The sequence below is a fragment of the Eutrigla gurnardus genome, assembly GCF_963514095.1.
Source record: "Eutrigla gurnardus genome assembly, chromosome: 4".
NCBI classification, from domain to species: Eukaryota; Metazoa; Chordata; class Actinopteri; order Perciformes; family Triglidae; genus Eutrigla; species Eutrigla gurnardus.
The window spans coordinates 26,485,539-26,497,682 of NC_139918.1; the positions used below are offsets into that span (position 1 = coordinate 26,485,539).

Sequence of the window (12,144 nt, forward strand, 5' to 3'; positions counted from 1 at the left end):
TGATGTGAAGCACTTTGAGTCTGCCTTGTGTATGAAAGGTGCTATACAAATAAAGTTGCCTGTACTCTAATGCAGATTTCTATGAGCCACATGTGTTTCTCGTTGCTTTCACTGGTGGATGATGTTGTATAGAAATATATAAAAAACAGACAGCTGCTTTGTCTCGGAGATCAATCTGAAGGTCGACTCGTCTGCGTGAGAAACTCGGAGGTGAGTCTAAAGACTACTGAAGCAGGCGGTGATCAAAGTGCAACGGGGATCAATTACACGCCGCTGTGCAAAGAAGGAGCGCCACGAAATATTGATGAGGAGCAGCGAAGTGTGAGGTTGTCCCATCGGGTTTCTTATCAGAAGGTCATTAGCGGCAAATGGGAGCTGATTGCATTAAAGCCAACTGACAAGATGCAACGTCAGACAATTGATTGCCGGGGTTTCGTCAGGCCGCCGAGGGCGTTTTCTTTTTTTTTTTAACTCCTGCCGGTTGAATGAAGGACACGGAAACACAGGAAGTTAACTAATTACACGGTAATGAGTCATCTCGGGAACGGTGGACCGATGTGAGGTCACAACGTGTCATGTGACATATTTACAGATGATGCGTTCAAATGTACGTCTCTCTACGGGAGAGATGCTGAAACACGTCTAACTGTCGTTTCCCTTCTGGTGTTTTTTTTGACAACAATAAACTTTTTAACATCGATGATCATAATAATCATACTTTCACAGCAGATACTCAAATTCTCTCTTATAAAGAACAAACTGGGTCGATAATCTTTCGTGCTCGGAGGGAAATAGACTATAAAAACTGCACCAAACAGCCTTTTTTAAATTTAGACCAGAGGGGCCAGATGACACATCTCATATTTTAATGGTTTATCTATAAACTTATATATTATATCATCTTTTTTTCCTGTTTGTTTTATCGGGAGACCGGCTGTGTATTAATCATATCCAAGAATGTGAAGAATAAAGAGTTTGTTTTTGACTTTGGAATTAAAATGTTTGTAAAGCTGGTGGTTGAAAGCGGAGCATCTGGGGAGCACCAATAATAATCTTCATCTCAAATCCAGATGTTAAGGAAGCCTACCTGCACACAACATCCACCTTACTGATTCAGTGATTCTTTATATCCAGATGACCACACCTCTCAAACTTATTTCCATCCTTTAATAAGAAATAAGACTCCGATCTTCACGGGGAAGCTGATAAAAACACTCCCGGTACTTGTTTCCCCCCCGTCGAACACTAGGGGGCACCGAGTCGAGGGCTTTGTGAGCTCAGGTGGCAGCTTCCTCCTCGTTGCCTTGTCGGGGTCATGGAGGTCGCCGCAGACTTCCTTTTGCTCTACATGTGTTTGATTTGAGCCCCTCGCCCTGAAACGCTGCTACACCACATGCTGGATCTGACCTGAGAGCAGAATGAGCCGAGGAAAGATGGTGCGTTGTGTTCGCCATGGAAACAGAACGAGGGATCAACTGTTTTCTTTTTGTTATTATGTTGAGAGTGTAGAAAACTCCTGTTAAAGAAAGAATTAAACTCAGGAAAATGACCAGTAGCTATAGAAACGGTTTGTTTGTTGTTGTTATGAAGGTTTCAGTGAGAAAGTGAATGTTATATTTGATATTTAGTCCTCTGTTCCAGTTTAAGCTTCCAGCTCGTCTCATTTAAAATCTTGAAGCTGCAGCTCACGGTCTCCTCAGCCGAACCCGAGAAACTCGCCTCGAGCTGGATTCCTTCATTCCCCTCACACACTTTAAAGCTTTACGATCCGGCTCCACTTCACCGACGTCTTCTTCTTGTTTTGTTTTTAGGAGAAAGGAGATAAAGTTTGTTCTTTGTAGCGTTATACAGTATATACTGTAAAAGGTGGTCTCAGCTCTTTTAAATGAAGACTTTCAGTAAAGAATACCATTTATTAATTCCTTATACTGCACTCTATTTTATATTCTTTTATTTTAATTGTATTGGCTTGTTATGTTTTCTCTCCAATGCTTCTAATGTTTTATGTAAAGCACTTTGAATTACCTTGATTAAAAACTCGCCCACTACGACTGAATGGACACATTCAAGGCAGCGATCCGGGTGTTTCACTCACCGCTGAGCCATTTGGCGTCCGGGTCGTGGATGTGGAGGTCCGGACCAAAAACATCCTCCACGGTGACTTTCTTCTTCAGGGCGAGGCTGTCGTCTTCACCTGTCAGCGACAGACCAACAGGCAGGTGTGAACGCTGTGACATCACGTGTTTATTAACGAGCTTCTAGAAGAAGACGTGAACTCAATTGAATCACAGGGTCAGTCCATGCCCTTTCACTCATTCTCACTGCCTCAGCACATTAATGTGGACCATCACCTGTATCTGTATTCACTTTACTCATCATGTGGATCTTTCCTTTTTAATACTTGTTTCTTAATAGATGTGCTTTGTGTGATGTTTATGTCTTGAGCTAATTGGACCCCGAATTTCCCCTAGGGGACCAATTAAATAAGTAAGTATCCATCCATCATCCATCCATCCATCCATCCATCCATCTACCTACCTATCCATCCATCCATCCATCCATCCATCCATCCATCCACCTATCCATCCATCCATCTACCTATCCATCCATCCATCCATCCATCCATCCATCTACCTACCTATCCACCCATCCATCCATCCATCATCCATCCATCCATCATCCATCCATCCATCTACCTACCTATCCATCCATCCATCCACCTATCCATCCATCCATCTACCTATCCATCCATCCATCCATCCATCCATCCATCCATCCATCCATCCATCATCCATCCATCCATCTACCTACCTATCCATCCATCCATCCATCCACCTATCCATCCATCTACCTACCTATCCATCCATCCATCCATCCATCCATCCATCCATCCACCTATCCATCCATCCATCCATCCATCCATCCATCCATCCATCCATCCATCCATCCATCATCCATCCATCCATCTACCTACCTATCCATCCATCCATCCATCCACCTATCCATCCATCCATCTACCTATCCATCCATCCATCCATCCATCCATCCATCCATCATCCATCCATCCATCTACCTACCTATCCACCCATCCATCCATCCATCATCCATCCATCAACCTATCCACCCATCCATCATCCATCCATCAACCTATCCACCCATCCATCCATCCACCCATCCATCCATCCATCATCCATCCATCCATCATCCATCCATCATCCATCCATCCATCCATCCATCCATCCATCCACCCATCTACCTACCTATCCATCCACCCATCCATCCATCCGAAAGTCTAAAACCGATTTTTGCACTTTCCACATTTGATATAAGTTATGTAGCACATCAACTGTAGCATATAATATAGGAATTGGTTTGAAATATTTGAAGGAATAATTCTCATTATATTGAAATCCAAAATCGATTCGTTTAATCGACTGGTGACTCTTTGAATGGATTCGGAGGACACGGACGGTTCCCACCACTCGTGCTCGTCGTCCTTCAGAGTTTGAGCAGAAAACAGCAGAAAAACACTGACTTTTTTCAGCCGCCGCCGCCGTGTTGCATTGCGGCTGCAGCATCAAACCGGCGGCTGTCACCATCTCACTATATTATGCTCTTCTTCTGTCTGTCTCTCTGGAGATATCACCTCCAACAACGATTCTCCACTCTAGATGGAGCAATTTAGAACAAGGTGCAAAGAAGAAAGACACCTCTGGTGTTGCACTATTGATCTGAGCACAGTTCACATCTGCCTGCTTTGCTTCTCAGCAGCAGGGGGGTGGGGGGGTTGGGGGGGTTGGTGGATCTGAAGCCGACAGCTGAAGGTGGAGGAGATGTGAGAGCCCTTTAACTGTCTTCTACCACACCTTGACTCAGGAAGCGTCGCACGCCATGTTGTCGAGGCGGTTGACAGACGAAACGCCGCGTTGACAGATTCTTCGTAAACACCGTGAAGTGTTTATCTGAGAAAGAAGCTGCAGAGTGAGAGGGGGGGGAGCTCGTTTCCAACGCCAGGCAAATGGCATCTCTGAAGCCGAGCCAATCGGACGACTGGACGCGGCTATTATTGTACGATGATCTCCATTAAACAGGCCTGAATGGTTTCAGACATTAAACGGGCCCATTAGCTCGGGAGGCGGTTCAAAGAACCGGTACGTGATCACAAACCGGGGGAAGCAGGTCGGATAACCTCCGAAAAAACAGCGTTCATCAGACTGAAACAGCTGGCCGAGCAGCGAGAAACATCACAGAGGAAGACGTTTTATCTGCTTCCAGTCCAACCTTCACATCTTCACATTTTTAACCACAAGTTATGTCCTTGTAAGAGTGTGAAATATTACTTTTATATTACATTTCAGCCAATAGTAGACCAGTCTAACATCTGGCACATTGTTTCCATTGTGTTGTAGATGTTTCAAACTAAAACTAATCAAAGCTTTGCAGGATGCATGTGTACCGAGGAGGACGGCGAGTGTGTGTTCGTAAATATTAATCTCATTTGTTTGTCATCAGATGTCCCGAGAAACGCTGATCAGTATTTACTGAGGATTTCAGCAAAACAGAGATTTTATCAGAAATGTTCCTTTTTCTCTGTGAATCTTCGGTGAACTTTGTTCTTTTAACCTTTTATTACCAGACAAGGTTTTTGGAGGATTTTGCAGAATCTTTGTCAGCATTCAATGACATCACGCCAAATGAAAAACATAAAATATAAAATTCACTTTCACAATAAGAGAGGGTAAAAAAAAAGTTACCTCATAAAAACAGGGAGGATTTTTGCATCCTTGGAGGAATGCATTGATAGTGTGTGTGTGTGTGTGTGTGTGTGTGTGTGTGTGTGTGTGTGTGTGGTACATACGAGGGGTCAGCAGGATGACGGAGGTAACAATCAGGGAACAGATGATGAGGATGACCAGCAGAGCGATGGCGATCCCTTTCCAGTTCCTCTGCGGCGGCGCGCTCCCCACCAGGTCCTGAAACCCAACATCACACATTAGACTGATGCACGCATGCACACACACACACACACACACACACACACACACACACACACACACACACACACACACACACACACACACACACACACACACACACACACACACACAATGTGTCACCACAGCCTGGATCTACTCCACCGTACCACAGAAACATTGACCTTCGAGTGAGGATTTGTCTTTCACACAGTATTTTCGCGGCGTCACGGTTGGAGCTCCGGCGTGCAGCTCATCCTCCACCACACACACGCCGACAACGCCGCCACTTGTGTGCAGTAACGCCGCGTCCAACCAGCTGCTCCCCGCCGCCAAACGGCGCCCGCAGCTTTCTGCCCGACAGCTGCAGAGGAGCCGCGTCCTCGACAGGCGAAATAATGAGGCGCTCGCTCTCCTCACGCAGCCCAGCAGATGGTAAATGGCTAATCGCTGCGGTTCAAAAACACTATATATATACTGGAAAACACAAAAAACTCCAGGGGACATAAAACATTTTTAAAAAGAGAGGGGAGGCAGGATCAGGTGGGGCTCCTGATGTCCTCGACTCTTTGACAGATCTGCATCAGGAAGAGGACGTTTCCTCATGAACTCACACACTTTATTAATGACATCATATTAATGTCCCTCGTCTATGAATCGTAATAAAAAACCTGAAACATGGACCTGCATTTCTGCATTCCTGTAGCCGTTCTCTCAAAGCTTCTCTTTACATGACATTCAATCTACATTTACACTCATTCACTGATGGCAGAGGCCTGCACACGAGGATCCAATCTCATCTAACACATCTGCACGCCGACGGCACAGCCCATGGCAATTTGAGATCCGGCGCATGCTCAATGACGATTTCACACGCGGACTGGAGGAGCCGGGAATCGAACCAGCGGGCTTCCGATTGGAGGACGACTCGCTCTGAGCCCCAGCCCTGTTTTTTCCCCCCCCGGAACATAAACGGCTAGCCTTTCATATTAGATCACGATTCAAAATGAGCATTCAGGCTCCCTCGTGTGGTACAAAGGAGTACTGCAGAGATATTGCATATTATTTGGCGCCCTGAATAAAAACCCATTTGAGAGTCCCGCCGGTCTTTGGGAGTGAAGGTTAGGCCCCTTTACATGCTTGAGGATACGTTTTATTATGAATTAATGAAATCTCCATCCAGAGGGTTGAAGGTCAGAAATTAGGGATTCTAGTCCACACACACACACACACACACACACACACACACACTTTCACATTAATCTCTGGTCACATTCTGGTGAGGAGAGTGAGGAGCGCCAGTCACCCGTGTCAGTCCAGCTGTTGATATCCTTGTTACCAATTAGACCCGGCTTCTGTCTGCAGCCGCTCAGTGAACCGTCCTCACGTTAATGAGGGGTGTGTGTGTGTGTGTGTGTGTGTGTGTGTGTGTGCAGCGATGATGCATTTAAATACCCTTTTCGAGACTTTAAATGTTACTTCTCCATTCAAATGTTTACGCCGCCTTCTGTCTCTGCAGAGCCAAGAATCGATACCAAAGGCACGCAGAAAAACAGCAGGCACGCCGATGAGATGATTTATTGCTGCGGAGGTAAGGCTCTTTGGCGATCAGGTGCACGCCGGATTCATAAGAAATTAATGTCCCTGTAAGACATGCTTGTTGAAGTCGAGTTTTATAGCAGACCTCTGACCCAGGGCAACAAATAAAAACAGTGAGACAGCTTCGACGTGCAGGTCTCCTTTCTGCATCTGCTTACTTGTTTCCCCACTAAAATATCTGAAATGAAGCCGTCCCGTTTCCCTGTCATCTATAAACACATGACACAGAAGAAACAAGCTTCTCTCAGCAGAATATTTACACCCTGACAGCAGCACCGGGAGGCACGCGAGTCATCTCAGTTCCAGTCATTTTATTTTCCACCCACAACAAACCCAGTCCGTTATAGTACTGGCACACGGTGGAATGATTCCAGCCTCCCATTCTTAAATACATCCTCCTCGGCCCTGTGGGCTAATTCTGGCTGCGGATGTGCAGCCGGTCTGCCGAGCGTGGAGCAGCTTCCCCTCCAGTGCTTGGCATCTGTGCAAACAGACACCCGATTATTCAATCAGAGGTCAGGGAGCTTTTCTTTTTTTCCCCCCACAACTCCGATCGATGGACGTTTTTGCCTTTTTCCCTCGACTGTAAGCGCCTCGATAAAACGGCATCCAGTTGAGAAATGGATCCGGCCTTTAACCTCCAACTGTCGATATTCCTGGATGCTCTACACAAATATCATATAAATATATAATATAAACTCACGGGGGGGTTGATGCTCGTCACACTTCCTGTGACGAGCTTTAAACCAATTACCAATTAACAAAAGCAAGCAGTTTGTTAACTGGCCGTTTGGGCCTTTAAGCTGTATGCTCGGCAGGATTCTTTTTTTGTCTTTACTCAAAATAATATGCTGAAATTCAATTCAGCAAAAAAAAAATAATAATAATTAAAAGCAGAGTTGTTAATTCATTAATCCACAGAGATTTTGACTTTGAACGCATTCTGAGCAGAATCACCTCCTCATCCTTTAAGTCATTTCTGGCGTTACATGGAGATGTTTTCACTTAGCAATAATAGTTATATAATAGTAATAATAGTTATGTAATAGTTTGAATCTGCAATACTGGAGCACGTTCTCCTCTCCAAGTCGTTCATCGTTAACTGTGTTAATAGTTGGATGGAGGATGAAAAGAAAGTTGCTCCTCTCTGTTGATGAAGTTGTCAGGTCTACGCATTTATATCCGGACCCATGTGGACCGGAACCGGTCCGGCACAACAACAGGACTGATATTTGTGAATAATTAAGGACAAATGCAATAAGACACAATATACAGATACATGTGTGTGTATGATGTTGCCCGCGGAGACAATAAAGGTTTTAATCTACAAAATAAATCAAAAGTTTACTTGAGCAGAAGAAAAAAAGTATTAAACAGTAAAAAAAAAGAGTCTTAAAGTCTTAAGAGTACTCGTTGTGAAGAACGGCCCGATTTAGAATAAATATCATAATTACATTTCATGTAGCCCGTAGGCTTCTTACTTGAGTAATTAGAACATAACAATTACAGACTGCGTTGGTGAAGTAAAGATCTAATGAAAACATTATCAGTGAGAGGCCGGAAATGAACCCGGTTTGTCAACAACCAACGTTTTCAGGATGAAACATCAATGAGATTTAAAATCTTCAGGAAGCTCTAAACCTGTTAATCCTCATTATGCAAATAAGGATGTAGAGGTTTTTGTCGAGGCTTCTTTCTTTTTGTTAAAGGGAGACTACAGACCTGTTACAGACCAGTGGTGGGACCCACTGAGACTACAGACCTGTTACAGACCAGTGGTGGGACCCACAGACCTGTTACAGACCAGTACTGGGACCCACTGAGACTACAGACCTGTTACAGACCAGTGGTGGGACCCACTGAGACTACAGACCTGTTACAGACCAGTGGTGGGACCCACTGAGACTACAGACCTGTTACAGACCAGTGGTGGGACCCACTGAGACTACAGACCTGTTACAGACCAGTGGTGGGACCCATTGAGACTACAGACCTGTTACAGACCAGTGGTGGGACCTCACTTGCAGAAACTAAAAGCAACATCTGCCATCTGTGGAGCTGTGCATTGTGGGAGTTGTTGTCTTCCAACCATATGCACCAAAAAGTCACTGTCTGCCTTTTCTTCACATTTGAAATGTATTTCCCTCCGAAGTCTGCCTTTAAGTGCTTTATTCGTTAAAGACCCGACCGCTTGCCTCCCGATGCTGAATCCACGCATTAAAATAAAAAACTAGATTCAAAAGCACTAGAGTGTATTTATAAAGCAGAACCATTATTACAGTGCCTCTGACTGCTGAATCCCTTTGTGCAAACATTTCACCCACCTACTCAACCACAAACGAGCAAAGTATCACACATGAAATGAAAACGAAAATCATCAGCGCTTCCATCGTTTCCTGCAAATAAAAACCCCAAAAACCACGAATACATATCTGTACCACAGCTATAAATGTAGATCACTTTCATGGTTTTCTAGAGTTTTGGGAAGATGTTGGTTTTCAGCAGAATTCTGGGTTATGATATACAAGATATAATCATGTATCTGTATTTTGGCGATATGACAGGGAATGTGGTGTTAAAAGAGGACAGATATACATCTTGTTAGCAGCTTGTCAAAAAAAGCAAATCACAAGAAAATGGCATAAATCAGATCCACCAACACGAGAGAAGGAAATCCGTGTTATGGGACAGTTGAGTCATATTTAAGGACAATATCTTTTTTTTTTTTAATCGATTTGGAGTTGAAAAATCGATATTGTATTGGGCGGCAAAGTATCGCGATACATTGCCGTATTGATATTTTTACCCACCCCTAGTCAAAAGTAAATATAACGGCTGTAAACTTTCGTTTCCACGAACGCCGACTTGTCTGAAGAGCTCTTAACGAGTGCGTCTGTGAGCTAAAAGAGAATGAATTTTCTTTACATGCCAGACGTGGCGAGGAAGTGCTGTCTGTCTGCGTGAAAGCCATTTCCTCCCGCCGGTCTTCCACACCACGCAGCCGATAACAACAACGGCCATCAATAAATGAGAGCCGGGGCCATTTTGGCCCTTTTCTCTCCACGTCTAAACAAACATTTCAGGTGACGACTATAAAAAGGGTAGAAAATCCCACGAGGAGAAGAAAACGCCATTTTCCCCTCTTCCTCCTCCATTTGTTCCTATTTCCACTCTATTTCTAGACAAAGGGCCGATCAGAACGAGGCATCTTTTAAAGGGTGAAGCTTAAAAGATGCTTCCACTCTCTCCCTCCCACTTCCCCCCCTTTTTGTCTAACCATTGCTTTGTCTCCGCTCGCTGCTGAAGTGTGAAATGGATCTTTCCTGATCTCTGAGCACCTGGTTTCCAAGGGAACCAAGAGAGTCATCCGAGTCAGATTTGCAGGGAAGATGGTGAGCTGTGCAGCTGATATCGCCCTCCGAGTGTCTCGTGAGGGAAATGTGACCCGAACATTCATTATGTCTCATAAACGGGACACGACGTGGACGACGTGGACGTTTGAAACGAAAAGCAAACTCCAGCCGTCAAAAAGAGACACCGGACACTCGACACTCGATACAAACTGGAGAGTGAAGCGACGTCGGCTCTCGGACGCGAGGGCAAACTTTTCCTCTGGAAGTGCATCAATAAATCATAAGCATTCATGAGCGGGATTAAGAATTCATGCCAGCTGTCTTCATGGTTGGTGGAGTCGAGCTTCGGCCGACAAGCCGAGGTCGTAAATGTCTCGTTCGTCTCGTTTACCTGCGAGTAAAGTTTGGTCTTTAAATCCCATCACAAACTATGATAGCCATGTTATAATTAACTCACTTTAATGTTATTTGGTTGTTTTGATGGAAGATGAGGAAACATTTACACACAAACGGACAGATAAGCATTCAGTCGGAGTTCTGTTCCTCTTTTTTCTACGCTTCACAAACTCCTGAGGAAAGTTATCTGGCTTTAAGCTGCTAAATGCTCCAACGTGTGTGTGTGTGTGTGTGTGTGTGTGTGTGTGTGTGTGTGTGTGTGTGTGTGTGTGTGTGTATGTGTGTGTGTGTGTGTGCAGAACGATGAGCTGAAAGATGTTAAAACCCTCCAAAGAGCAGAAGGAAGCTGGAGAGTCGGATAACAAGTGTTCCTGCTTCACTGCCGTCTGAACCGAAGTTAGAATAATAGTATTGATCAGCTTAAACATGTACTTCCTGAAAACACAGTAGTACTAGCAGGAGAAGCAGTAGCACGACTAGAAGAAGCAGTACTACGAGTAGAAGTAGCAGTAGTGCTAGTAGAAGTAGTGGTTTGTACTTGTAGAAGTGGTTGTAGTACTAGTAGAAGTGGTAGTAGAACTAGTAGAAGTGGTAGTTGAACTTGTAGAAGTAGAAGTGGTAGTAGTACTAGTAGAAGTAGCAGAAGTAGAAGTGGTACTATTAGAGGTGTTTGCAGTACTAGTGACGTCCTGGTGAGGTAAATAAGAAGAAGTAGCAGTAGTACTATTAGAGGTGTTTGCAGTACTAGTGACATCCTGGTGAGGTAAATAAGAAGAAGTAGCAGTAGTACTATTAGAGGTGTTTGCAGTACTAGTGACGTACCGGTGAGGTAAATAAGAAGAAGTAGCAGTAGTACTATTAGAGGTGTTTGCAGTACTAGTGACGTACCGGTGAGGTAAATAAGAAGAAGTAGCAGTAGTACTATTAGAGGTGTTTGCAGTACTAGTGACGTACTGGTGAGGTAAATAAGAAGAAGTAGCAGTAGTAGTATTAGAGGTGTTTGCAGTACTAGTGACGTCCTGGTGAGGTAAATAAGAAGAAGTAGCAGTAGTACTATTAGAGGTGTTTGCAGTACTAGTGACGTACCGGTGAGGTAAATAAGAAGAAGTAGCAGTAGTACTATTAGAGGTGTTTGCAGTACTAGTGACGTACCGGTGAGGTAAATAAGAAGAAGTAGCAGTAGTACTATTAGAGGTGTTTGCAGTACTAGTGACGTACCGGTGAGGTAAATAAGAAGAAGTAGCAGTAGTACTATTAGAGGTGTTTGCAGTACTAGTGACGTACCGGTGAGGTAAATAAGAAGAAGTGCATTATCTTGTTCTGTCAAAACAAGTCAAAATAATATTAAATGATTTAGGCCGCCGCCTTTTACGCCATTATCTGATTTCACTTGGGAATAAATTATTCAATATGTGATGCGATGCTTCTCTTCCTCCTCCTCCTCCTCCTCCTCCTCCTCCTCCTCAGACACATCAACTCTTCCAGGCAGCCAGTCTTCTGTGTGTCGACAATGTTAAATTAAATTACAGGCAGTCAGCGTCTCATTTAAAAATACCACCAGAGCCGCACTCGCCGTCTTATTGTCAGCAGGATACATTACCAGACAGGAGAGCGTGTGTGTGTGTTTGTGTGTGTGTGTGTGTTTGTGTGTGTGTGTGTGCTCATTTAAATGTGACTTTGAAACCAGTATCTTATGGAGTGTTTTGCAGGTATTTAGTCATAAATACAGGATAAATTTATACATTGACTGTATTATTCCTGTATTATTTCCCAGGTAAACTGATGTTATAAAACGCTTCACCATCCATTCAGCGAGGTCAAAA

The 12,144-nt window shown here is 44.1% G+C and overlaps 1 protein-coding gene across 4 annotated transcripts in view; it reads right to left on the minus strand.

Moving 5' to 3' along the window:
* The window catches only part of LOC311012363 (A-type potassium channel modulatory protein DPP6-like), a 71,586-nt gene that overhangs the window by 16,187 nt on the left and 43,255 nt on the right, over positions 1–12,144 (minus strand). For all 4 annotated transcript variants that reach the window (XM_084007801.1, XM_084007799.1, XM_084007798.1 and 1 more), the window contains exons 2-3: positions 4,859–4,973; positions 2,096–2,194 (exon numbers count right to left, since the gene is read on the minus strand). In XM_084007801.1, the coding sequence (XP_083863927.1) occupies positions 2,096–2,194; positions 4,859–4,973 (214 nt within the window). The remainder of the gene's footprint in view (positions 1–2,095; positions 2,195–4,858; positions 4,974–12,144) is intronic.